The sequence below is a fragment of the Sphaeramia orbicularis genome, chromosome 4 (genome assembly GCF_902148855.1).
Source record: "Sphaeramia orbicularis chromosome 4, fSphaOr1.1, whole genome shotgun sequence".
Lineage (NCBI taxonomy): Eukaryota > Metazoa > Chordata > Actinopteri > Kurtiformes > Apogonidae > Sphaeramia > Sphaeramia orbicularis.
Genome location: NC_043960.1, coordinates 13643688 through 13669884, shown reverse-complemented (window position 1 = coordinate 13669884; position 26197 = coordinate 13643688). Strand labels below are relative to the sequence as shown.

The following is a 26197-nucleotide window of genomic DNA, read 5'->3' as shown; positions in this document are numbered from 1 at the left end:
CCACCCATGCAAAGCGGTGGCTTCGGAAATGGACCGTACCAACTAGGACAGAGGGAGGACGCGCTGAAAATATCGACAGTCTTAAGCTCTTAGAAATTAAATTTGGTCTTTTTTCGACATTTGACGTGGAAATCCTCTGTCCACGCCTTAAACAGCTCCGGATGAGTGGGTTTAATAGGTGATGGAGTGTGTGTGTGGCACCCCCTCTGTGCAGATCCCCCCCTCCTGTGGAAGCCGGAGTGTTTCGGCGTGTGGCTGGCTGGCTGGGGCTGTCATCCTGCCTCACCGCCCGGTTTTTTGGAGAGGAGAAGGTTGGCAAAGGGATGTGACTGCGATGATGGCGCTGCAGCTGAAGAACGGGGATGCAGGGTACTACCAGAGTGCAGAATATTGCAGAAATTTCACTTCGCCTCCTGTCAACTACGGTGACAGCAGCCATTATCTTGCCCGCTTACCAGGTAAGGACTGAGGGCTTGCCTTGTAGGGTCTCCCCTCTGACTGGCAGCAGCATTAATGCGCTAACGCACAGGGATGGATGGGAGGAAATCTAACCAGAGGTATTTGCAGATGTAGCCCACAGAGGGAGGTGGGTGTTGAAACCGGTTGTTCCTGCTGTCATCATCATAATGTCATGAAGGTGCACCAGCCACCATTCTGTAAGAGTATGGATGCTGCTGATGCAAAAAATCTGAGGCTGTCGAGAATACCAGTGGTTTCTAGGAAGATTAAAGCTCATGCTCCGGGGTGACTTCAGGTTGGAGCGGATGTTTGACCAATGCTTTGAGCTCCAATGCAATGGTCACTTTCATGTCTGGAGTCATTTCATCTAGCAGGTGAAGACACTGAATGCTCCCCTTTTTGCACAGCTGATTGGGACATGTGGCAGTTTTACACTGAGGGTTCATTTATGGACACCTGCACATTCACTGCAAAAGCTGGTTTTCTTGTTACAGCCAGTGCACAGTAGCTATATATATATATATATATATATATATATATATATATATATATATATATCTATATATATATGTGTGTGTGTGTGTGTGTGTGTGTGTGTGTGCGTGCGTGTGTGTGTGTGTGTAGCATTGTCATTTAGGAAGTTGATTTAGATTTGTAGAATGATCACTTTGTAATATCCATATGATCAAACTGGCAGCTGTCGTCATCACTCACATTTCACATTTCGATTCTTGACCTATGCGACATGCACTGAAATCAGACTCTGAATTCAAGGCAAAGGTTACTGTAAGTGCTTGAAATTTAATAGTACTGGAAAAGCAGCTAATTATTAAATTAATTCAAATTCATTTAAAATGTTCAATTTGGTCAAAGTATGAAGCCACAGCAGCACGTTTATCCAGTTTTTTATCTGTTTGTCGCAAGCGGTTACTCATTTTATCATTTATCACAAAATAGTTGCAAGTGGAAATATACATTCTGTGATCACATGTTCAAAAAAATGCAAGTCTATTCATTTAATGCTCAAATAGACCAGATAAGGATTCATTATAAAAAACAAAAAAATTCTCCAATTAACTTTTAGGAAGGAATGATGAAAAATGTATCTCTATGCTGTTCAGTTTCTTTGCATTTCTATGGGATTTGATTGGATACCTATTAAAAACTTCATATTCCTTGAGAATTGCTTTTGTCTTTTCGCAGACTGTGCAGTTATTCTTAAAAATAATCAAAAAATAACTAATGTTTAAGTGGCTGGATATGTTTGGCCATGAGAGATGGGATATTTCCTTGTCTTGCAATTTGTTTTCTATATGAAGGAACAGACAATATATTAATCGATAGTGGTGTGATGCAGTGAATCCTCAGAGTGGAAGACCACTCAGTTTATGTAAATAATTAAAGTTAAGGCACTTCCATTGACATGAATTCTCTTTTGTTGTAGTGAGATTTCATGAAATTCAGATTTTGGTGCCACAAAGAGATAAAAGTCCAGTACATGAGGTTGAAAGTACAGGACATTTAGACGACCATTGCCCAGTGAAGCAGATGGAATAAGTGCAAGAGGCATGTGCTTCTCATCGCTCCATAATTGATGTGACACAACACAACGCAGTACGGCAGGAGAAACTCTAGAGAAAATGAACACTTGGCCTATTTAAGAGATTCTCAGTGGAGGCTGTTAGATTATCGAGCTTCAGGACATAAGTTTGATTTCTGAGGTAGTTTCAAGTAAAACCAAGTGGGACTTAAGTTTTCTCTCTTAAACATCTCTGTGCTGTCAGTCCTCGGATCAGCAGCCGCTTCCTGCGTCACTGCAATATTAGCCATGATTTTGACTTGTAAAGTTGATTGCATTCTCTTCATAACCTCATATGCAAAAGATGTTTTTTGCCTACTGACAAGGGCCACTGCTTGTCAGTAGCTTTACACATGATTCAGCGATATAGCCTTCATTTTGTAGGCCTGGTCTCAAAGGAAATACAGAAAACTGACCTTGACCCATTTGTGTACATTTAGTGCAAGCTTATATTAAAACAACGCAAAGAAAAGATTATTGTCCTGGTTATGTCAGAACAGAAGACAGCATTGGAAAGATTCTCAGTAAAAAGTGAAGCATTGATCTTGCCTGTATTAGATGTTCAGACGTATAATCAAAGCTGCTCCATTCTCTGTTGTGATGTTCTTGGATCAAGACGATAATCAGAATATCTTTTTCCCGTGGATAGGAAGAACATGTGTTGCTCTTCTACATTGTACATGCAAAGATTTGAGGTAATTATGGGCCATCACTGTGAAATTTACATCCCTCCTAGTAAAAGCTAGTGTTCGTAAAAGAGCATCATAATTAAGTCTGAATTCCCTCAGAATAAAACATGAATCTGTAACATGCCAGGAACATTACAGGGTATGAAAATAAGAGCAGCTGCTACACTGGGACAAACGCCGGGGACAAACCAAAAATGACTTTACCCTGTACCCTCAAAAAGTACCTCAATTACGTGGAAGAAGGGCTGTGTGATATGATGAAAATCTCATATCCATAGTATTACTCCTATTGATCGTAATATAGTACATTTTGAGTAAATTTAACAACAGTTTAACCAACAAATACAATATCTCTAATGTTTGACACAATTTTTTTACGTAATTGCTAGAAGAGGTTTTTTTTTGCACTGTAATTTTCAACATTGATTTTCTGGACTTGATTTTGTTTTCATGCAATTAAACAAGACTTTGCACTGAAACAGATCCACTCCCCAAACTGTCATCCAAAGAATAAAAAAATTCAAATATATAAAAAATACTTTTGTACAGTGTATAATTACAACAAAATAATGAACACTGATGAACACCTATAGTCACTGGGGCTGTCAAAATTAATGCATTAATGTGGATTAATCCATCGTCATGATGAATATGATTAAAAATTTTAACGCCATTAACCCATCTGTAGCACAAAATGACTCTGAATGTCTCTGGCAACGCAATTCAGGCAGTTTGTACATCAGTCAGGGATTCTGCTAGCACTTCGGCTAACGTATTGCCCAGCTTGTGACAAACACATTAATGCATATATATTCCTGTCTTTCTTGAGTCTGTTTGCTCCTGCTAATATAGATTGAAAATGAATGATATTTAATCGTGATTAATCAAAATTAATCCACAGCAACCATGTGATTAATCTGATTAAAAATTTCAGTTGTCCCTTTAGGGGTTGGGGGGTGGGAAGAGTGCACAAAGGAGAATTGCAAAATGTAAGACCCAGTATCACTAAGTTTATACTGTATCTGGATGATTTTCTTCTGTGAAATAACAAGATATTTAAAAAAAAAAAAAACATGTATCGTTTGACAGCACTTACAGTCATATTCCACAGTCAGTGGTACGGTGGTGCAGTGGTTAGCACTATCCCCTCACAGCACAGCAACACCTTTCTGTGTAGAGTTTGCATGTTCTCTGTGTATCTGCGTGGGCTCACTCTGGTTTCCTCCCACTGTCCAAAGACATGCACCTTAATAGGTTAAATGGTGAATCTAAATCATCTGCAAGTGTGAATGTGAGTGTGAATGGTTGTTTGTATGTCATCTCACTAATGAACTGGTGACATGTGGCTATTTGTACATTTTAATTGTGATGTTTTGTTACCTGCCTTGGGACTACAGATGAAAATGAGTATTTTTGCTGTAATCCAGCATACTTGCATCTGATGTTGTTCAACACAGATGTTCATTAATGTGCACTGACCTTATCTGTCCTTAATAAATATTACCTTAATGAGAACTGAGTGGTTCAGAAAATGGATGGATGGATATTACACAGCCCTTCTTGTACTTTGTTGCTGCATAAAATAGGATTTATTGTCCCACCTGTTCTCTGTGGCTTTTTGACATTCTTGCAATGTTGCCATTTTTGCTTATGTTGTTATATTTTAACTTGTTTTATTTATTTGATTTTATTCTTTCTTAATGCTTTGATTAATTTTATTCGCTGTGCTTTTAGTCTTCTGTACAGCACTTTGGACCACTGTGGTTATTTCTAAAGGGCTTTATAAATAAAGTTGGATTGGATTATTATCACGCCAAACCTTAAATTTCAGTACCCAGTGTACAAGACAGTCTTCTGTTGGTAACTGTGTGTATCTATTCCTATGGCTTGTCAGATGTGTTGCTGAAGTCATTATACCATAGATGTCTTGATAGCAGCGAGTTTCGGGTAATCTTCTGCTGATGACTTCAAAAGCAACTACCGCCCAACGTGGGACTCGAACCCACGACCCTGAGATTAAGAGTCTCATGCTCTACCGACTGAGCTAGCCGGGCTGGTGATCTTCTAAAAAGGGTCTCATGTGTCAGATCATATGTCATGACCCTTGACTGAGACCCTGTAGGCACTTAAGAGTAATGATCAGTCACAGACTCTATGTCTCAGCTATTTTAAGGACTATGTTTTTTATTAGGTTGTATTGTGTAAACAGCCCAATTGTCGCCTGTAGGTTACTAGGAGGGTTTTTTTTTTTCTTTGTTTTTATTGCAATTTTGTTTTTCATTCAATAGAACAAGCAGTGTCTTCAAAACTAGACACACAACAAAACATACATGACAGCTCTTACATAAGAAATGAAAACAGTATAATACAGAAGGTGGTAGGTCAGACTTACAGTGTACAAGAGTCACATTTATGCATAACATTCAAGTGTACAACAGTCCTTTTAACAGAGTGGAAGAGAGGTCCGATCTGATATAGTCCAAAAATGGGCACCACACTGTAGAACTGATCTACACTGTCATGTATAATATCGGTAAGATATTCTAGGGCAGTGGTTCCCAACCTTTTTTGGCTCCTGACCCCATTGTAACATCACAAATTTCTGGCAACCCCAGACATTCAAAACAGAGACTTTTTTTTTTTTTTTTGCTAAAATCAATTTGTTTTTGATCATGTAATAGTTTGCCATACTATGTTCCAAATAAGCATTAATTTTAGACAACATTTAGTTTCTATAATGCATATTATTAAGGACAGAGGCAGAAAAGCCAGGTGTAGATTACTGCACAAAGTGAGAATTTTATTTTCCTTGGTCAGGATATGTACAGTCAGTTCAGCTTGTATTTACAAGGCTGCACACTAATACTGAACAAACAATAACTCAAACTATGAATTATGAAAGAGCTGCAGCATCTGAAACCGACCACATTGAACATTTGACAGATAAACAGAACCACAGAGTTTCAGTTTCAGCTTCACAGTTTGTTATGTCTTTTATGTATTGTGATTGTCTCTCTCAACTCGCCATATATTTTTTTTTATTAGTAAGTTTTTATTTTTATTTTCCTCAATTACTAGAAATTTCAGGTGACCCCATTTGAATTCCAGGTGACCCCATGTGGGGTCCCAACCCCGAGGTTGAAAAACACTGTTCTAGGGGGATCAGTTCAAAAATTATTTTGCGCCAACCACAGACCGAAGGAATCTTGTCACTGACCCACTGCAAAAGAATATTTTTCCTAGCTGCAAACATTACAATATTATACAGTCTTTGCCGGCTGCTGTTTTCACATATTTACTTGGAAGACCCAGGATCAACGACATGGGGTCCTTTTGTATATCAGTATGAAAGGTTATTAGTGTTTTTTTCTGTTTTTTTCAACACAGCAATATCCTCAATTGTGATGCATTTCCATTGATTACTTGGTTAAGTAAAAGGATAGTAAATAACACGTGTATAATGTTTGTAAAATGCTAATAAAAAGGGAGAAGAAGAGTAGGATGTAAATACTGAATTAAATGAGGCTTGTATGTGCCGTTACACAGCCATAGCCTATTGAGTGCTGCTGCTGCTGTGTGTTTGTTTTAATGGGGCATTTAAAGCCTAAAAAGGTCAATGGTCTTTTGTGCTGATAATTGCTGTGAGCTTTCTGAGCTGAACGCTGTTGGTTACAATCAGGTCGGAAGTGTCCCCCAGAGCCACTACTGCTAAGATTGATGATCTGCAACGTATGTGGAACATGCCTCCTTCTGGACTTCATGATATTGATTGTTAAGCACTGAGGAGATGAGTAATGAACTACAGGTCTTATTAGTCTGATAAAACAGCAGCAGAAAGGTCGGCTTTCTGAAATATTATTTCATAAAGGAAGTTCTTGCACCTTTCAGTCCTGCCATTATCTTTTAATGGGGTCTACAGAGAATCAGTTTGCTCCAATTATAGATGCTTATCGCAGTCATTACATACTTGCTTTTTCTTTTACTCATATTTGATGCTAAATTCAGATTTAGTTCAATCCATTCAAGAAATATAAAAAAAAAAAACATAGTGAAAAATAATACACTGTATACAAAGCATTACTCATGTGACATATGGCCTTTTTTTTAATGACATAACTACGGATGGCTTATTTCTCATTACAGGTCACATAAAACATCAGCAATATCCACTACAGAACAGTTACAGAAGTCATCCTGTCTGGAATTTCCCTCAGTAAATTCATTATGTCCTATTATTTTCTCTATGTCCTGTAACCTTTCGTGAATGAAGGTTAACCAATATTTTAAGCCACAGTCATGAGCATTTCAGTTTCACTCTATGTCCTGAAATACACATCTGCTTCATTGTGTTACTGCCTTTTTTTTTTTTAAGATAATTTTCCTTCTGTGATCCTCATCATTTCATCCAAATGTAAACAACTACTGTGGATTTTCAGGAAACAGTCTCTTCCTGTCTTTACGCATGACTGATCATTACATTATTATGCTGTTGCTGCACCGTTTCCAACAGTCTGCCAGGGTGTCTTTTCAGGTTTTCCTTTTACGAATATTCAGAGTTTGACATTCAGAAACATTTTTCAAGTTCTGTTTTACAAATTTGGAATGTCACTGCTATCTCTGTAGGGGACGTTTCAAACACATCTTATATTAACGTTTTAACGAAACACCGATCAGATGTGCAAATGATATATATTCACACAGAAGTCAGCCATTAATATTTTACCGCTGTAGAGTGAACACATCCAGCTCTGTTGACACACTCGCATGCTGTCTCGTTTTGCACTTGAGAGGACTATAGTAAGGTCAGCTTCTTGTGCAGCATACCTTTCTCCTGAGGTCAGACAGGCCAGGTGACAGATAGACAGCTAAACAGGGTGGACAGACAGAATGACAGTGAGCAGCAGTCGGAAACACAAACACCTCAGGGTGTTATTTTGGGTCTGTGAATCAGTGCCATCAGGCGTCCAATTGGATTCCAGATGAAAGCTTCCAGCACTGAGTTTTGACACAGCTGTTGGCTTATTACTGACCCGATAATATATTTAACACATACACACACACACCCACATCACTTTGGAGGACGTAACATTGATGTGTATTAATTTCCTGCCAATTTATCCTCACTATAACAGCATACCTGTACCAAGAAAAGTGGTTCCTACATTTATTTTTTTTATGTCTTGATGAATGAATTGCTATAATATCTGCATTTTCTGTGACTCTTCCATCATCAAAACAATGTTGAATTATAATGAAAGTTAGATCATATAGATATCACCGATAAAAACATAATGTTGAAAATCGCTTCCAATACTAACACACTGCCACCAATGAAGAAACATATGAAAAAAACATTCCAATGCTAATGTACAGAAACACATGACTAACTTTTCCATTGTCAATACACTGTGGCTGTGTCCTTTATGTCTTGTATCTTTTACATCACCTTTTTGATCATTTTTATGTTTTTCTTTTATCTAAATTCTTACAGAGAACATTTTAAATCTATTTTAACCATGCAAACGGACTCACATACCATATTATTGTTATGCATTTTACAAGTTTGACAACTGTCCCAATAAAAATAGTTCCATGATCTATTTTTGGTCCTGACCCTAAGTTTGAGAAAGATAGTACTTGTGATTAAAATGTTTTTTCCAGACCAGTTTTGATGGGAAAATCCTCTAGTCTAGTCTAATTCTAACTTTGAAGTAACTCATAAAGCTTCAGTGTGTGGTACCATTGGACAGAAATTTCAAAATTGCATTTTACTATATAACAATTTAAGTCATCCTAGAGGAAATAAGGACACTGTCCTCTTTTCTGAACTATTTTTTAGCTGAAGAGAATCTGTCAGTATGTTTTGAGCACTCATAGATGTTTTCAGAGAAATGGGGGTAAATATTTGACTAAAAGTTGTAATTTCCACAGTTGCAATTCAGTCAGATGCCACACAACTGCTATACTCCATATGCCAACACAGAAGATTGGGAAAATGGCTTCACTTTTTCATAAGAATTTCTACATAGCAAAAAAGGTGTCTACAAACAAGATAAAAACACTAAATCTGAGGAAAAAGGTTCTCAAAACAAGTGAAATATCTGTGCATGCAGCAAGATAATTTCACTTGACAAGATTTCTTGAATTAAGATGGTTAGATCTAGAAATAAGCATCTAAATCTAAAGTTTTATTTGTTTTTTTTATCATGATAAGAACCAAATAATTTGCAGTGTATCTTTATATTTGGTTCTTGGTCTTGAACAGAGAGGAGAGAACAGCAGAAGGAACGTCTGTATTTTCAGATTCTGGCATTTTTTCCCCCTGATTTCAGCCCCTGCAGCTTCAACCTTCAATTTTATTATAATGACTTATGCATTGTTTTCATCAGTGACTCTGGAAACAGATTTTGTCCCCATAACATGAGTAAAACTTGGCCATCCACATATATTCACACAGTTTGTCATTGAAAAGGAGCATCTGAGCAGCACAAATGATGCACAAACAACTTCAATCCACAAATGAGGCAGTTTTTTCTGTTTTCTGTGTGCATACAAACACACACTAATGCCTTCGATGTATACATATGAACACACATATACACAGTCACACAGCCGCATACACACTCAATATCATATCGCCCACTCAGTCACACCTCGGGCTGTAATCTCTTCTGATCAGAGAGGCTACAGGATTTTACTGTCGCCCTCTGTGTGTGCATATGTAACTTCCCGAATGCATGACCGCAGGCGCTGCAGGCTCAGCCTAATCTTAGTGATGCCCACTGGAGTGTGAAGCTCCTCTGTCTCAGAATATGTTTCCATTGGTCCGTCTCTTTACATCTCATCTGCCTCAGGACGCCAAAAATAAATGCCTATACATAGTGTGTAATGTCAGTTTGATGAGCTCGCAACAACAGACAATATCCACTTCAGTCTGCAGTACAAATCAGACGGATTTATCAATAGCGTGACATGAAAATCACATAAGTCATGTTTGTTTGTCTCAGCATATTCCAAGAATTTAAGTAAAGACCGTGAAGAGGTTCAATAGTTTGGTGTTCATATGTATATTTAAACTGATTTTATATGCTGCAGTTAGTCCTTCTGTTTCTCCTTTTAAGGACAAATTGGCAAGACCTCATTTACAAAAATGTATTAAACATCCGAAAGACTTGATATGACTTTTACCATTTTAAGTAAAAGAATTAAATGAAGGGATCGAACTGTTTATTTGAACAGGGAGGATGAACTTTCAGAAGCATTCAGTGGAAAGATAAACCATTTTTTTTATGCATCTCAAGAATTTTAATCATCGTGGTTTCACTGTTTCCAGATAGTTCTGTTCGAATAGGAAACATTCATTTTAACCTAAACAGCTTTTCTGCACTCCTACACATTTGAACACATTCTTACAAGGGATCAGCCAGGATGCTTGGAACTGATATATACATTTGCGGTGAAAAAAAAAAAAAAATCTCGAGTAACAAAGCTTCCAATACCAAACTTTGTTGAAATGCCTTTCGGCTAATCGTCATCAAGTAAGGAAAGCAGATTGCAGCAATATTTACTGTGTTTTTGCATTGAATTTGAGGGATAAGCACAAGTCAATAACAAGATATTCTTTTCTCATTTCAGCGTCCATCGGCTATTACTCACGATGTAATCAATGAGATAGTGCCGTGGGCCAGGCCTCTCTACAGACACAGACAGGCAGCTGCACTATAGCAAAACAGCACAGATCTTTTAATATCAGATGAATGCGGTAAACTATAAAAACACTGAATATCTGATATGAAAATGTCCCAGGCTGATAACAACTCAACCCTTAATTAATATAAATTTTGTACACTCTTAAGTACATGAGGCTGAAAAAGTAATCGTTCTCACTAATTCATCCTTGTATATTTCTCATGATCTTATCTGGATACAGCTCATACAGTAATGTTTACAGCACTATTAAGTCCCACTATAAACTCTGTGCTCTTTTAAGTCTGAAATGCCACAAGCTGCAAATGAAGAGTTCTTTTTTGGGTATTACTGTAGCCGTGTCTTTTTTAATCAACACTGACTTTCTCATTAATGCTATTGACTCTTTGTGAAAGGAATGCATTTAATTCGTCATGACTGGCTGTGGTTATGAAATCATGTGCGTGTTCCCTACCTTTAATTGCCTTAAAGTCTGCAGTGCCGGAAGTAACACTGTGATCCTTTAATTAAGTCGAATTAGTAACACTAAACTGGAAACATACCTGCAAGTCAAGGTTCTACACTCAAAGGCAAGTAAGAGTAAATAACTATTATCAGCAAAGTGCAGTGTCACTGTTTTATCATTACATATGATGTTTTTTTTTATTCATATTACTGCCTGAAGTGTGTGTCACATTTTATTGCTGTACGTGTTGATGATTGAGCTCATTTGAACCAGTGCGTCATATTCTTTAACGAGGTGTCAAACTCATTTTACTTCAGGGGCCACATTCAGCTGAATTTGATCTCAAGCAGGTGGACCAGTAAAATAATAGCATAATAACCTATTAACGATGACAACTCCAGATTTTTCTCTTTGTTTTAGTGTGAAAAAGTTAAATTACATTATGAACATTTAACATTTACAAACTATTCTTTCACAATAAAAGGTGAATAACCTGAACGATCATGTAGAACTAGAAGAATAAGTGCAACTTTAACAATATTATGTCTTGGCTTATCGTTTCAGGTTTGTATTTGTTCAGGTTATTTTCACAAGTTCATCCATGGGCTGAACTAGACCCTTTGATGGACTGGTTTTGGCCCATGGGCTGTGTTTGACACCCCAATAATAGAATAGAATAGAATAGAATAGAATAGAATCTTTATTTGTCACATGACAATGACGAAGACAGTGACAGTGAAATGGGAGCTGCGACAGGCCCTGATTGTGCAAAAAAACAGGTGTAAATAAAATAAAAAAAGATCTGAAAGATATAGGATCATCATATGTTTGGAGCATCAAAGAATCACATGTCTGTAAAAAGTCAACTTTTAATGAGCTTATAAAAACATCCTTTTTTAGCTGTGTGATGGTGTATTTTCCTGTTTTATAAGCATAAGAAAGGTCAGTCCATTCATCCTTATGTTTGTAACAAAGGTGGTACATAACTCTGGACATGAAGAGCATGAAAAACTGTAATCTGATAGATAAAACTAATCTAAACTAAAACTGTTCAGTAAAATGTGCAATATTTGCCTTTCAGATGAGTTGAGTACAAGTATAAAGTAGTGTAAAATACTAGAATACAATACATGCAATTAACCCTATAAGCATCAAAGTCACAATGTTGCAGCAAGCAACAGAACTGAATGAAACAGACAGCTTTTTGAAATGTTGATATCATAACTGAATATAAAAAGAAAAAAAAAACACAGGCGCCTAAAGTGTTAAAGTATGTATTTAAAGTTAATGGGTGCACTCCTCTGCTGACAGTCTGATGTGTACCCTCCTCTCCCCAGTGCCAGAGACCATGTTAAAGCCTCCCCTGAGCCTCTTCACCCATCCCCAGCAGCCCTTCCATCACATCGACTCTCTGCATCAGCTCGGACCACCACCTATGGCACCGACCCAGCCTCTCTGTCCCCCACCCATAGCCCCTGCTCAGGCAATTGGACCTCCAACTATGGCCCCCACCCAGACTCTTGGGCCGCCTCCGATAACTGCTACACACACTTTAAGACCTCCACCCATAACCCCAGCGCACACATTAGGTCCTCCTCCAATGGCGCCTGCTCAGCCTCTGGGACCTCCTCCAATGGCACACACCTTGGGACCCCCCCATGTTGACCACACAAAAACAATGGTACCTCCATCCATGGACCTCACACAGCCACTGGGACCTCCACATCTAAACCCTGCACAAGCACTGGTGCCCCCACCTGTTGTGGCGCCCGGAGCTGGGCACTTCCCCCTCCCTCCCAGCCCCCTGTCCTCACCTCCCGCTCCAGGTCCAGACCCCTCACAGCTTCTGCCAAGACCACCAGGACCGGCCCTCATCCCTGCCCCAGTGCCAGGCCTCATCCCTGGTCCTGTCCCAGACCAGGCAGCCCCAGCCAGTGAGCAGCCCCAGGAGGAAGGCTCTCCACTGGGGATGGAGGAGCAGGAAGACTCTCTGGGGCTGGAAGAACTGTGTAAACCATTGTACTGTAAACTCTGCAACGTTACCCTCAACTCGGCCCAGCAGGCTCAGGCTCACTACCAGGTCAGTTAAACATGCATGTGTTTTAACATAAACTATGGATGGTTTCAACATTTCTGAATAAATAATACATTTCATATACACGTGTATAACATTTTTATTGTATTTTAGCTGCTAGTGTTGCTTCTGGAACAGAATCAGGTTATAATAACAACCATGTTTCTCAGAAAAGACATCATTAAACATTTGATAGTTAGGTTTCTGTACTGAAAGCATAAAACAAAGATATCAAAGCTTGGTTTAATCCAGAAGAAACTTCACAAAGGTGTGACATCAATGACTCACTATTAGGGATGGGCCAAAATATCAATACAGGAATGTATCATGAGGCATAGAAGATATATTGCATTGTACTTCCACCAGATCAGATATCAGTATTTTTATTAAAATATGCAGGTGTTCTACAGCTCTAGAGTCACTCCTTGAAATGATAGCACACGTTGCAGTGTGAGTATCCATCATTTCATCTCAGTTGTAAAATGTGAAACAGATACCACAGTGCAGTGGATAAATGTATAATTACTGCTTTTTTCACCCTTGGTGTTTTTTTTCCTCAGACGTCATGATGTGTCTAAGATGACTGTCTTGCAATGTATCAAGTGTCTCCTAATTGCTTTACCACAATACTGTCATGATAACCGTGACCCCCACCCCTAGTCACATTTTTTATATATATATATATATATATATATATATATATATATTTATATATGTGTGTGTGTGTGTGTGTGTGTATATATATATATATATATATATATATATATATATTTCAGCCAAGTCAGTGGAGATAATACATACATGAGGTTTACAAAAACATACAGTGGCAACATTTTATCCTGGAAAATGAGTTAATTAAAAGCCCTGACATATAATATCCTTATCTATGTGTCTATGTAGGGGAAGAACCACAGTAAAAAGCTGAGGAATTTCTACGCAGGCAGTCAGCAGCCACCAGCCATCAGGATCCCAGAAGCCCTTGAAGCAAATGGCCAGACAGCTCTCAACTCAGGATCCAGCGACAGTGACACAGGCAGACAGGTCAGACTTAAACTCAGCATCAGCAGCAGACTAATAAGCAGCACAGTGGTGGTTGAGGGGGTGGAAGTGCTGCTGCTGAAGTGAGCAATCTGCTATTAGACATTATATACCTCTGAGGAGGTGGAAAGGAACTGCAGAGTCACTCTGCTTCATTTGTTCAGTGTAAATGTGTGTCGTCCTTAGAATAATTTCCTCTCCTTAGTCATTCATCTGAAATTTAAAAAAAAAAAAAAAAAAACTAAAATGCTGTTTCCTCTATTGCCGATAGAGGGACGTTATTATCCCCATGGGGAAATTCAATCTGTATCTATCCCAATACACGAAGCACTCAGCACTGGCATTAGTACCGAGCACATTAGGCGCAGTGAGCTTCCACTGAATGTACTCTGGGACCAAGTACAGTTCTTCAACACTACCTTGGTCCAGGGAACTTGCTGACAGGAGAATCAACCTATTTATAACCTGTTTGTGATGGCTGACGAAACCAGTGGAACTGGAGAAATCAAGAAAATCCAAGACAGAAACACCCCAGTGCAACTGGGAATCAAACATGGAACCTTCCAGCTGTGAAACAGAATTGCTGACCACTACAACACTACCCTGAGTGACCGTAAACTTACTGCTATGCCCACATCATATAAATACAATCTCAAGCCAAGTATACACTGCTATTTTGTACCATCCCAGACAACAAGGACAAAACGTAGTAACGCCTTTGGTTGTGAAAAAAAAAGTTGGTCCTACATCACACAGATATTTTAGTTTGCCCGTATACCAGTGTAACTGCAGCGATGACCTTCATCTACGTAACAACCATTAGGAACTCAGCATGAAATGATGCATCGATCAGCACATCTAAATTTAGCTAAATGCTAAATGTAGCTAAAAAAGGCTACTAACCTGAACAGTCTTTGTACAGTTGTCATCCCATATTGGCCTCTTTACCACAGTTGCAACTGGATGCTTTTATGCATTCTTCTATTCCCTCACAAGTTTGGAGGTTTTACTGAATATGTTTGCATCGTTTACAACTAAAGCGGCCCATGTCGATGTGCACTGATGGTATTTTGTTCTTTACCGTTACCTTCTGTAGATTGTAGTCTGGGATTCAAAAATCATCACACAATCTGTATAGATGTTCCATTGATCTTTATTTCGATCATGTAAATGATGATTTAAAAACAGAAATGCAAATAAATGATAATCAAGAAAATGAGAACAAAACAAAATGATAACTTAAAACTGCAACGTCTTAAGCCTCAAAATTTACATGAGCGAAAAGGAGTAGGAAGAATTATAAACTTATCTAATCCTACCCCTTCAAACCTTTCCATGCTTACTGAAAACAACACTGTCCCAAATTTATCAGCAATTTTGAAAGATGTACATTTAGTCACTCATCCATATTACAACACATTTAACAACACATTACAAAACTGATATCCAAATAACAAACAAACAACTTATGGAGTTTATTTATCAGTGTGCCTCTGGAAAATCACTTCTTCCATCCAGGTTTACTAGATCCATGTTACTTTGTGGTTGCTGATAAACTTACAGACTTAGATCCCTAATCTTTAAATACTGCAATGATGATATGATTTGTAATAAATAAACCACTTTCAGACAGGGAGGGATTTAATGTTGGATTGACATCTTTAATTGGATTCTGTGAGATGTGACTCTTCTGTTATACATAAAAGCAACATGTAAGTTCCCAGAACTGAGATAATATGGCCTCACTTTTCCTTATTGTTATGAAATGTCATCAGGTGATATATATTTTACTTTGGTATGTAAAATAAAATTATTTTTACCATGCATTGCAGTGTAATCAGTCTGTTGCACTGCATTTATTGCACATGTTCATCTGAAGCTGACAAGGAAAATAGCCAGCGAGTACTACTTAATCATGCACTGTCACTATCTTTACTTTAAAGAACAAAAATCCCTTTCACTGATGTAAATGTTCTCCTAGTCTTATTTGGAGTTCAATTTAGAGTCTTTATTTGTCAGTATATAATTTACATGCAACACAGACTGAAATTCACCCATTGCATTTATCTCGTCACTTTCTCGAACACCACACACTGCAAACTAGGAGCAGTGGGTTTCTATGTCAGGCACCTGGGGAGCAAATGGGAGGTTAAGTGCCTTGCTCAACAGTACAACAACCAGTAATTTCTCTGCTGGTCCTGGGAATTGAACTGATCACAAGCCTATTCTCCAACCGTCCAGGCCACACATTACTGACCCCACAGAAGCATGAAGCCACTGTCAAAAGTGGGATATGAACCCACACCTCTAGTTAGAGACTGCGACCTGAACACAGCACCGTAGACCGCTCAGCCATTGTGATTTATAAAAAAATTTAGGCTGCTGGCTATAGCATTTACCACACTCTTAGCCTAAAGGTTGATTCTACTTAATTGGAAGGTCTCCCATCCCCCTTCATCTGTCCGGTGGGTACGTGAGGTGCTTTACAGTCTTAAGGTTGAAAAGTTGAGATTCTCTCTTAGAGGCTCAATTAAATCATTTCATACCACTTGGGATCCATTTTTACGGTATTTCGATTCTTTAAATTTTCCTCAGAATATAGATGATTAAACATCATTGAGAAAGAGGGGAAAGGAGAGGAAAGGAGGGAATGAGAAATTATGTGTAGTCTTTTCCTTTCTTCTCTTATTTCTGTGTACTATACTACCTTTTTTTTTTTTTTTTTTTTTACTTTTACGATTTGAGTTCCTTTATCATTATTTATGGTTTCTGTTTTTGATTTTCTTTTATGTTTTTCCTTATTTGTTTATTTATTTATTTGTTTGTTTATTTGTTTGTTTGTTTTTTGGCCTGTGGGTTGGGTGGGTGGGAAGGGATGGGTGTTGACAGTCAGATATGTCATTCTTGATTGCGCATTGACTGTTACGAATTGATATAATGTCTGTTGTGTTCATTGAAAATGTTCAATTAATATAGTTGGAAAAAAATTAGGCTGCTAAACAAAGATTCTCGACCTAGCTTTTATTGCAGTCTTATCAGTTGCGCCGAATTCAATTGCATGATATTTGTTTTGTGAATAAATAACTTTCATCTGTGTATATTCCCTTCTTAATCAAAGGTTGTTCAAGGACTTCTATCCCTCCATCTCTACTCCTTCCTTATCTCCAAATTCCTTTCTCCTCTGTCTCACTGTTTACTCCAAAACTCCTTTCACTACAAACACTGTACTGCTTTGTCCTGTGTGTGCAGGCGTTGTATAAGGGAGCTACCCGGGTCATTTTGGCCACAGAGAACGACTATTGTAAGCTGTGCGATGCATCCTTCAGTTCACCGGCGGTCGCACAGGCCCACTACCAGGGCAAGAACCACGCCAAGAAACTACGGCTCGCTGAGGCTCAGCAGAACAATAACAACATGTAGGTTTGGGTAAAGACTTCTTTTTCCTAAAACAAAGGCTCCATTTAGCTTTACACATGTTGGGGAATTCTTTTGAAAGTTTCCTTATAGCCATTGTGTACTTCATGACCCGTGCTTACTGTAGATTTGGTACTTTACAATATTACAATGTTAATGTTGCACTAAATTACATTAAATTACATTGTAATTGTAAGTGTACATTGTATAGAAGTCTGTTTCTCAGTCTTACAGCCAGGACCCAACATGGGTTGCAATGTTTTTTTTTACTGGATCACTTACTGGCAAAGGAAATGATATGTGAATTTATTTTCCTAATTAAAATGGAGGAAATGAGTTTTGCAGAAGAGTTTATAAAAATTGACCTCACCAATGTGAAATGCAGAGGAACGGCTGTAACGTAAACTGTAATGTAAAAGATGTAAAAAGATTATAGTGACTAAAAAGATACAAAAGGACATAAAATGACATAAAAGTGAGACTTTCAGAGACTGTTTTGACAGTGGAAGAGTCAGTAAAAAATATACATCTATGGCAATTCATCACATGTTTCTTTTTTTTGTTGTTGTTTTAGGTGTCTTTGTTCGGTAACTTAACTTCGGAACAGACCAGAATTAGTGTAATCATTTCCTCCAAATACCCATAACTTCCAGTCCCACAAACTTATTTTCTACACCCCCATTGTTGTAAATTAAGAAAAAAAAACTGCAAACATCAAGTAAAGTAGTCCACTGATGTGTGAAAAGTGAAAAAGTACAGATTTTTGTGCATAATTTCAGTTAATGCTGGATTTTCTTTCAGTACAATCAATTTGATCTGGATATTTGGTCCATTTGTCACATGCTTTATTCTGTATGTTTATGCTAATATATCAAAACACAATGAAAATCTGCTATGAAAATGATGGTTGATAGGGCAAATGGATTAGACTCTTTAAATACAATTAATGTGTGGTTTGTCTCTTAATCCTGTGAAATGCTTTATAAACTGCTGCTCTAAAAGTTAAATTAATTCAACTTGTTTGCTATTTCATAACTGTAACCTAAATTATCATTACTATCAGATTGTGACTATTATCTGTTTGTTGTTTGTTATGTTCTGTATGACAAAATGAGAAATAACTAATAAAAACTGTCAAAAAAATGATGGCTGAAGCAAATTGCTGTGACTGGTGACAAATCAAAAATATGCCCCAAAATGACCAAATGCCATTTCTATTTCAGGGAAGGCAACAACGAGACTACCCAAAGAAGAAACAGGAAAGATGGAAATGAGTACAGACTGGTGAAAAACCGCCGCAGCCCACAGCTACCCACCGGCATGCCAGGTAAAAATGTAAAAATAAAAAAATAGAAACCTACAATAGCAGCATAAACTAAAATTACCATCCAGAGTCTCATGTACACAGCATCAATTATGTTAATAGTCTTTGTTCCTGATGGCGCCCATTGTTTCTGTTGAATTATCTTCACATTGCAGCCTAGTGGGGAACATAATGAGTCTGAGTATGGTTTATAAAGTGTGACATAATCTATAATGTTCTCTTCACATAAACGTACTGAGAGTCAGAACATCATTTTCCATTCTGATAGCTGACTGCGCTTTAGAGGACTCCCTGGAGGCAGAAGAGTCCAAGTATTTGGCTGCAGCTGCCTCAAGAGATACGGCGAAGAAAGAGTAAACATAATATTTTTAACAGTTTCATTGTGTTGGAGATAACCGTCACATTCTGGCATGTTTAAGTCACATTTTGATATTTACTTGGCACCTTAACTTTTCTGGGGTATTTCTAGTTGAATCTTCAGAATTTTTATTTTTAATCCAAAGATTGCACATGTACAGGCTATTCTAAGATTTGTTTTGTTTCCCAGCATTTTGAAAAACAAAAAGCCATTTTTACTCTGTAGGTGTTTTGGAAAAGCTCACTTTACATAACATGCATTTTTCCAGTGTTGCAACTCAGGCTGTGCAGTTAAGGACGGCGTTTTTGGCTGAATCCTTCTTTTCACTCCAGGCTGTTTCTGTCCTGTGTGCATGTGTCTCTATACTCACCTTTGTGTGTTTGTGAAAACAGATACACAGAGGGTAACGTCAGACTGTCTGCTGACGTCAAACAACCATCTCATTCTTGTCGTCTTTCACATTATCTCTCCACAGACAAAAAAAACAACACCTCAGCTCAGGATAAAACAGGACAAATCAGAAGCCAGAGTCAATTCACTTTTTCTTCTCCCACTCTTAGCCTCATACATTCACACTACAACGTCCTGCTGATTTAATCAGTTTTCTTGATGGACAAACCCCAAAATAGCTGCACTCTCTCCTGCAGTTCCCTTCTCGTTGTCTTTTTATCTCTCTCCTTATCTCCTTCTCATTTTTCTGCTGTGTTAACACACACACACACAAACAAGCTATGCTCTTTTTTCAGTGATACACCTAGATGTAATCCTAGAGGACTTTTTGTGTGTCTGTGTATGTGTTGCACATAAAAAATAAGAAAACGCAAAAGTTCTTCTTTTCCAGCATCTCGACTCTGAGGATTTGAGCTTTGTCTCTACTTTAGTTTGATAATACAAGAATTTTGAAGACAGCTTGTGTTTATGAACGTCTGTTCCAGGTAACTGTAGGATGTTTTTACAGACTAAACAATCACTTGGCAATGATCTGAGAACAGATTAGTCTCAAAAAATAATTTAACTATTTGTTTAACTATGAAAAATAAAAGTCATCTTTCTTTAGAGCCCAAATAAGAGGGGCCTGGAAGGGATTATTCAGGGTTTTTTTGTGAACAGATCAGCAGCAAATTGTATTTGATCCACCTGACATAAGTATGAAGGACTTCTCAAAACCACCAGACCCTTTTGACAAAAACAAATGGACTCTCTTAACCACATAGACCCCAGCTAGATACAGACTCACTGATCATGCAGTGGTAAAACTGCTGTTTTTGACAAGGAAATCTAGTGTCATTGAACGAAGGGATGTAAAATATAAAATGTAGCTATAGACAGTTTGGGAGCAAACCTTTAAATAGGGAACATAAACACTGAATGTAGATGTATGTAGATTATGATGTAGAGTATTCCCAAACATCAGACCATAGGATTAGGGTTTGTTGAGCCATTTTTAATCCATATAATGTCTGTTGTTATACATTTTGTTTATAGATTCCTGTATATATTATATTATAAATGTACTTATTTGTATAAATGTCAACAGCAGGATTAGTGTATTTTATTCAAGTGATGAGGACCAAAGTGGAGCCATGGCTTAACTCAGTGTAGTGTCATTGACGGCCACTAGATCGTGGCTCTAAAACCCTCTGACACCCATAAACCTAGCACTGAACTTCTCTCCAAAAGCTATTCTTGTTTTCCAGGAGTAATTCTGCTCTCATTTGCAGATCACCTGCTGAATCTGTCTTTCAGAGACACTGTTCACTGAGTAAATCCTATGTTTTTTTCCTGGCAGACAGTTCAGCTGGAGTTGTGGTTATTAAGTTACACTAGAAAGACTATAAAATCTTAATGGTGATGTTTTACTACGACAGTAAGCTGGCATTTAGTCTTGTTCACTCATTATCCCAGCTCCACTTTTCTGTTAAAAGTATGGTCACTTCTGGTTCCAAAGGATCCACATAGCCATGATGGTTTCATCATTATCAATATGGTCACATAATGCAGTTTGCAGCTCAAAAAATATTTCAGTATGGAGTACCTCTTTACATTTCTTTAAGACAAACATTTAGTACAGTTGGGATGGGCAATATATCAAATTAATTCAGTTAATTGAAGTTTTTCTTTATGAAAATGCCTAAATGACAAAACTTAGATTATTCCTCTTCCCTTTTTTGCTCAACAAAAATTCAAAGTGCAGCGTTTTTATGTCTTTGAAAGTGCAGCCTTTTTGCATCTTGCAATATATTAATTGTGAATGTGTTTGTCCAGTCATATATGGTGTATAATTTTAGAAAAGAAAGATAATTTTTTAATGTAGTATTATATTCATGTAGCCAGAAAACATTAAATTAAAATCATAAATTAGCTATAACATTGAAAAAAATCTAGATGTATTTGTTTTCCATATAGCCCAGCTCTATAGTGAAGAATAAAACAAAACTCAAATGAATTTACCTCCACCATGGAACAGCGGAGGTTATGTTTTCATCTGGGTTTGTCTATTTGTTTGTTTGTTTGTCTGTTGGTGAGCTAACTCAAAAAGTTATGGATGGATTTTGAAGAAATTTTCAGGAAATGTTGATACTGGCACAAGGAACAAATGATTACATTTTGGTGGTGATCAGGGGGATGATCAGGGGGATGATCTGCCTTGGCGGAGGTCTGGCGGAGGTCTGTGCTCTCCGAGTGCTTTTCTAATTTTTAATGTAGTGTACATTGCAATACTTGTATCAAGTTAATTTATTAACTGTATAAGCTAAACCTATAGCATAAAAGGTCCCTTGTTGACACTGATCTTGCATGAATGAGCATTAAAGTGTTCATCTGCCTCCATTAATCGTCTCCATCATGTCTGTCGCTTCCTCCAGGACCCTACTACAACCCCAGACCGAGGCAACGCATCCCCAGGGATTTAGCCATGTGTGTGACTCCCAGTGGACAGTTCTACTGCTCCATGTGCAACTGTGGAGCCGAACAGGAGACAGACTTCAGGCAGCATCTGGAGAGCAAGCAGCACAAAGCTAAAGTGTCTGAGTTACGATACCGTAATGAGATGGAAAACCTGGGCTACAGCTAAAAGACAAGAGCAAGAAAAAAGATTAAGTGTAAAAGATTATAGAAAGTGAGAGAGTGTGAAGAGACAGTTCAAGGCCAAAGTATTGCTTTTAAGGAGTATATTTAGTGAAGGGATTATCCCAAATGGCTGTAAGATTTTGTTGCAATTCATTTGATATATGGATCAACCTCTCAAATCCTCAAGTGACAATGTAATTGGATTTAATAGGTTTATGTGACCCGGCTGTTATCCTCATGTTGAAATTCAGTCTGAGGAACAAAAACAGGGTGCAACATGAACATGAAACACAGAAACGTTGCTATTAAGTGAGTTTACACAACATAAAACGTCTTGAATTTCAAACTTCTTTTGGCCAAACTTTCCTTTAGGGCTTGAATGCAGCATCCTGACTCAGGTTACTGTAAATGCAAATGAACTGCAATGAAATCTTGTTCAGGCTGCAGGTAGTTAGTTAACTGGTTTTGTACAGAGAGAAAACAGGATAAACAGAAGGTCTGAGCCCAGTGAAAGAACAGAAATGAGATGGAAACTGCTGGTAAAGAAGTGAAAAGCAGATCAAAATGAAAACAATCATAATAGCGACGAGGTTTTAGTTTAAGGCCTTGTGTGTAAATCAATCCTACAGGTATTTTTACAGTCTATGGAGGTAACATCTTCCAAACTTTAAATACTACCACAACCCAAATCACTATTTGCTGATTTGAAAACAAAGCACAACCAACAGATCATCCAGTACAAACAGTGTTACTTGAGTCTGATAGCCTCAGCCAACTCCGACCAGCTCTTCGGCGTGTATCAGGCGAAAGGCTTTGCTCTGGCTAGCCTTGTTTGTGCCTTTGATGGGAATTAGGCTAAAGAATAAGCTTTGGCGAGCCATTTTGGCAGTTTAGTAGAAACCATCACCATGCCATCTTTCCTCAGAAATATTATGTAAATGTCCAAAAAATTACAACGTAGATGTAAATATTGAATAATACACACAAAGTTAAGTTAATGTAAGCCTATTGCATATTGTAAATATTCATAATCTATTTAATAATTATCAGGAATCTTGTACAAAAATGTGTGCACTGACTGAATGTCTACCTATCAGCACTGTATATCTGTGTCTGGATTTTACCGTGGGCCCTACATCTCCTTTCTTTTATCGGTAACTTTGGTACCAGTGATGTGTTAAAAACTGCTTGTGTCATCATCCCATCTTCGCTGGTGGACGACATGCCGGAGTTGTCTCTAAAGTTTCGACCGCTTTTGAGGCAGAGAACAAAGTGAATGTTGTTTTGACAGCCAGCCAAACTAGCATTGTCAGGAGGATGCATCGGAAATTCACAAGGGATGCATGCAACTGAAAGCATTTAACTCCAAACTTCTAATTAGATTGCAAACTGCAAATGAGAGTGCAAGTGAAAGAGCTTGTGGATGTTTCTGTTTATAGGACATATCATTTAATTCTCCCACTTAATTTTGATTCCCAAAGGGGACTTAAAGAGGTTTTACTGCAGCATAAATCAGCTGCAGTGAAGCTACGCAGATTTTTATCTGGATTTGCAGACAGCCTCTTTTTTTTTTTTTTTTTGTTTTTTTTGTTTTACCCTGTATGACCCAGGTCCAGCTGTTTTCCAATGTTTGGCTCATCCCAGAAAAGATCAGTTATATAATTGGTACCAAATTTGATTTTCCTGTTTCTATTTATTTGATTTCCTAGTCCTGCAGTGCTGCTGAGCTGAACACAGCACAGTCACACGGCATTTACAGTCACACTATCATTGTTTGAAAGGCTAAAAAGCGAGTGCTGTGCCTTTAGCTATTAATATGGTCCCCGTGTCATTCAGAGGTAGCAGTGTCAGGGTCAAAAATATCAGCATACATATTGTTTGAAGGAAAAGTTTGATTTTCATAGTGAGACTACGGCACATCAGTTGATGAAAGGCAGATTTATCCAACCTTTTCAGTGTCATTTAGACATTTCGTGGTTGACCTTTTATACATCTTGTCACATTTCCAGATTTCATGCACAACAACAGTGCGCACACACACACACACACACACTCCCGAATCATTCAGTCAGTCAGAATCCCAATTTAGGTCATGTCATTTTATGTGTCATCAAGTGAATTGAAGGCAGCATTCTGGCCTTTTCTCTGCTTGGTTTATTTAGAGGCAGCTGTTCACATCTTGTACAGGTCTCTAGAGCACAAACACACACCTGATCAAACACACGAGGACACTCAGGAGAATAGCACTGTGAGGACAGATTACTGTGGTATTTAGGGATCCAAACATGGGGAGTAGGGGAGTGAAAGGCAGAAAACGAAATGCAGGAGTGTTTTTTTTTTTTTTTTTTTTTTAAGAAGCCCACTGTGCCGTATGGTTTAATCAAAAAAGAACAAAGGGGAGCTGATGAAGGCAGGGCACTCTAACGAAAGCTGTAGGTGAGACAGCTCGCCGAGTTGCCGTCCGTTAATAGCACTCCGCATCCTCCTAGAAATAACATGCTTTGTCTTGCATGAAAGGATCGGTAGCATAACCTTTTATTATGTTGACAGGCTCTGGGATTAAAAAAAAGAGCCACACATTAATGCAACCACTGAACAGACATCTTCAGTATGTACAAGAAATGAAACAAGCAAAGGAATGGAGGAAATAATGAGAATGCAAGAAACAGACTCCATACAGAGTCATATAAGAACCTTCGAAACCAGTGGCTTCTAATTAAAATGAAGCGATGGATGAATACTTCAGACCCCTCAGTCACAGGTGACGCCTCAGAGTCAACATGAAGGAGCATTTCAGCTAAAAAGTTTTTTTTTTTTTTTTCAGGTTTAATTTGAAGAAAATTTAGATATCCAAAAGAAATGGGTGTTTTTAATGTTTCAAAATTAAAACATTAAAAATGAGAAAAAAGCTTTGTAAATAAGCATGATTTTGTGTGATTTAAACCATTTATTCTCTGTTATTGCATAAATAATCCCCTGTGATTTAAACCCCAAGTTGAAAACCACTGTCCATCATGGTTGAAGATTTACTACCCATATGTTAATGTAATATATAAGGTGATTATCGTCTCATACGCATCCTCTGACTATACAACCTGTAGGATCTAGATGAACAACCCATAGTAAAATATTTAAAGTTTGAATACATATACATATATACAGGGTTTTCTCTACCATTATAAGGTTTAAAGGAGTGATATTTTGCTTTTTTAAATGGAATTATGCATTTTAAAACATTTCCCTGTGGTCCACATAAACTGTAAATGCTATGTTTGGGTCTGAATTCTTCATTAATGCAACTCCACAGGTCCATCTTCAACCCTATAACTGACTAATGACACCAGAAAGGTCATTTTGAGCGCTGGCCCTTTAAATGCAAATGAGCCCCACCCCCTCCAGGTTATTGGCCGTGCTGCTCTGTCCTGTTCAGCCACTTGTGTTCGTTAATACAACCAACAACTGAACATTTTAGGTAATTGGCTCGAATTTTTATTCCAACTGCTCCTACTGATAAACAATTATGGGGTATTTGGAGAAATGTTTGTTGGAAGTCTTGATATTATTTGTGCAAATGTTATGATGTAACTATAAAAACATAACAAATTAAGCAGGAATTGAAATGGGTTGTAGAAATCCACTCAATTTTTGCTGGAGTTAAGATAGCTTTGCAGCACCTGGAGGGTTCAAATTTAAACTTTATGAACTGTTAGGGTCCAAATACACAAATAAATGTACCAAAGACTAATAAAAATTGATTTAGTAAAATATGACCCCTTTAAGGAGCAGCACCTACGCCATATTGAATACCATCTCATCAAAACTACCAAATCTAAAATGACTTGTCTAGATCTTATACATACAGGGGGTCCACAGTTGAATTATTTAGCAAATGTTTTTTTAAAGTGGTTATATGGAGTATTGATTTTTACACTTAGGACTACAAGTTTTCCCCCCATGGGTGACTGGCACAGTGACTCACTACTCCCTCTAGTGGTCACATAATTCCCCCAGCCCATTGGTGTAAATAAATTCAGTTCATAT

The 26197-nt window shown here is 37.8% G+C and overlaps 1 protein-coding gene and 1 non-coding gene across 2 annotated transcripts; one reads left to right on the top strand and one right to left on the bottom strand.

Moving 5' to 3' along the window:
• The first annotated feature begins 319 nt into the window (after window positions 1-319).
• Window positions 320-24745, top strand: LOC115418367 (zinc finger matrin-type protein 3-like). The gene is made up of 6 exons (XM_030132799.1): window positions 320-458; window positions 12217-12959; window positions 13854-13994; window positions 17241-17407; window positions 18629-18732; window positions 21952-24745. Exons 1-6 carry the CDS (start codon window positions 335-337, stop codon window positions 22158-22160), a joined length of 1488 nt encoding a protein of 495 aa, XP_029988659.1. The 5' UTR covers window positions 320-334; the 3' UTR covers window positions 22161-24745.
• trnak-cuu (transfer RNA lysine (anticodon CUU)) lies at window positions 4709-4781 on the bottom strand. The gene has a single exon. It is a non-coding gene; the product is annotated as a tRNA-Lys (tRNA).
• Window positions 24746-26197: the final 1452 nt, after the last annotated feature.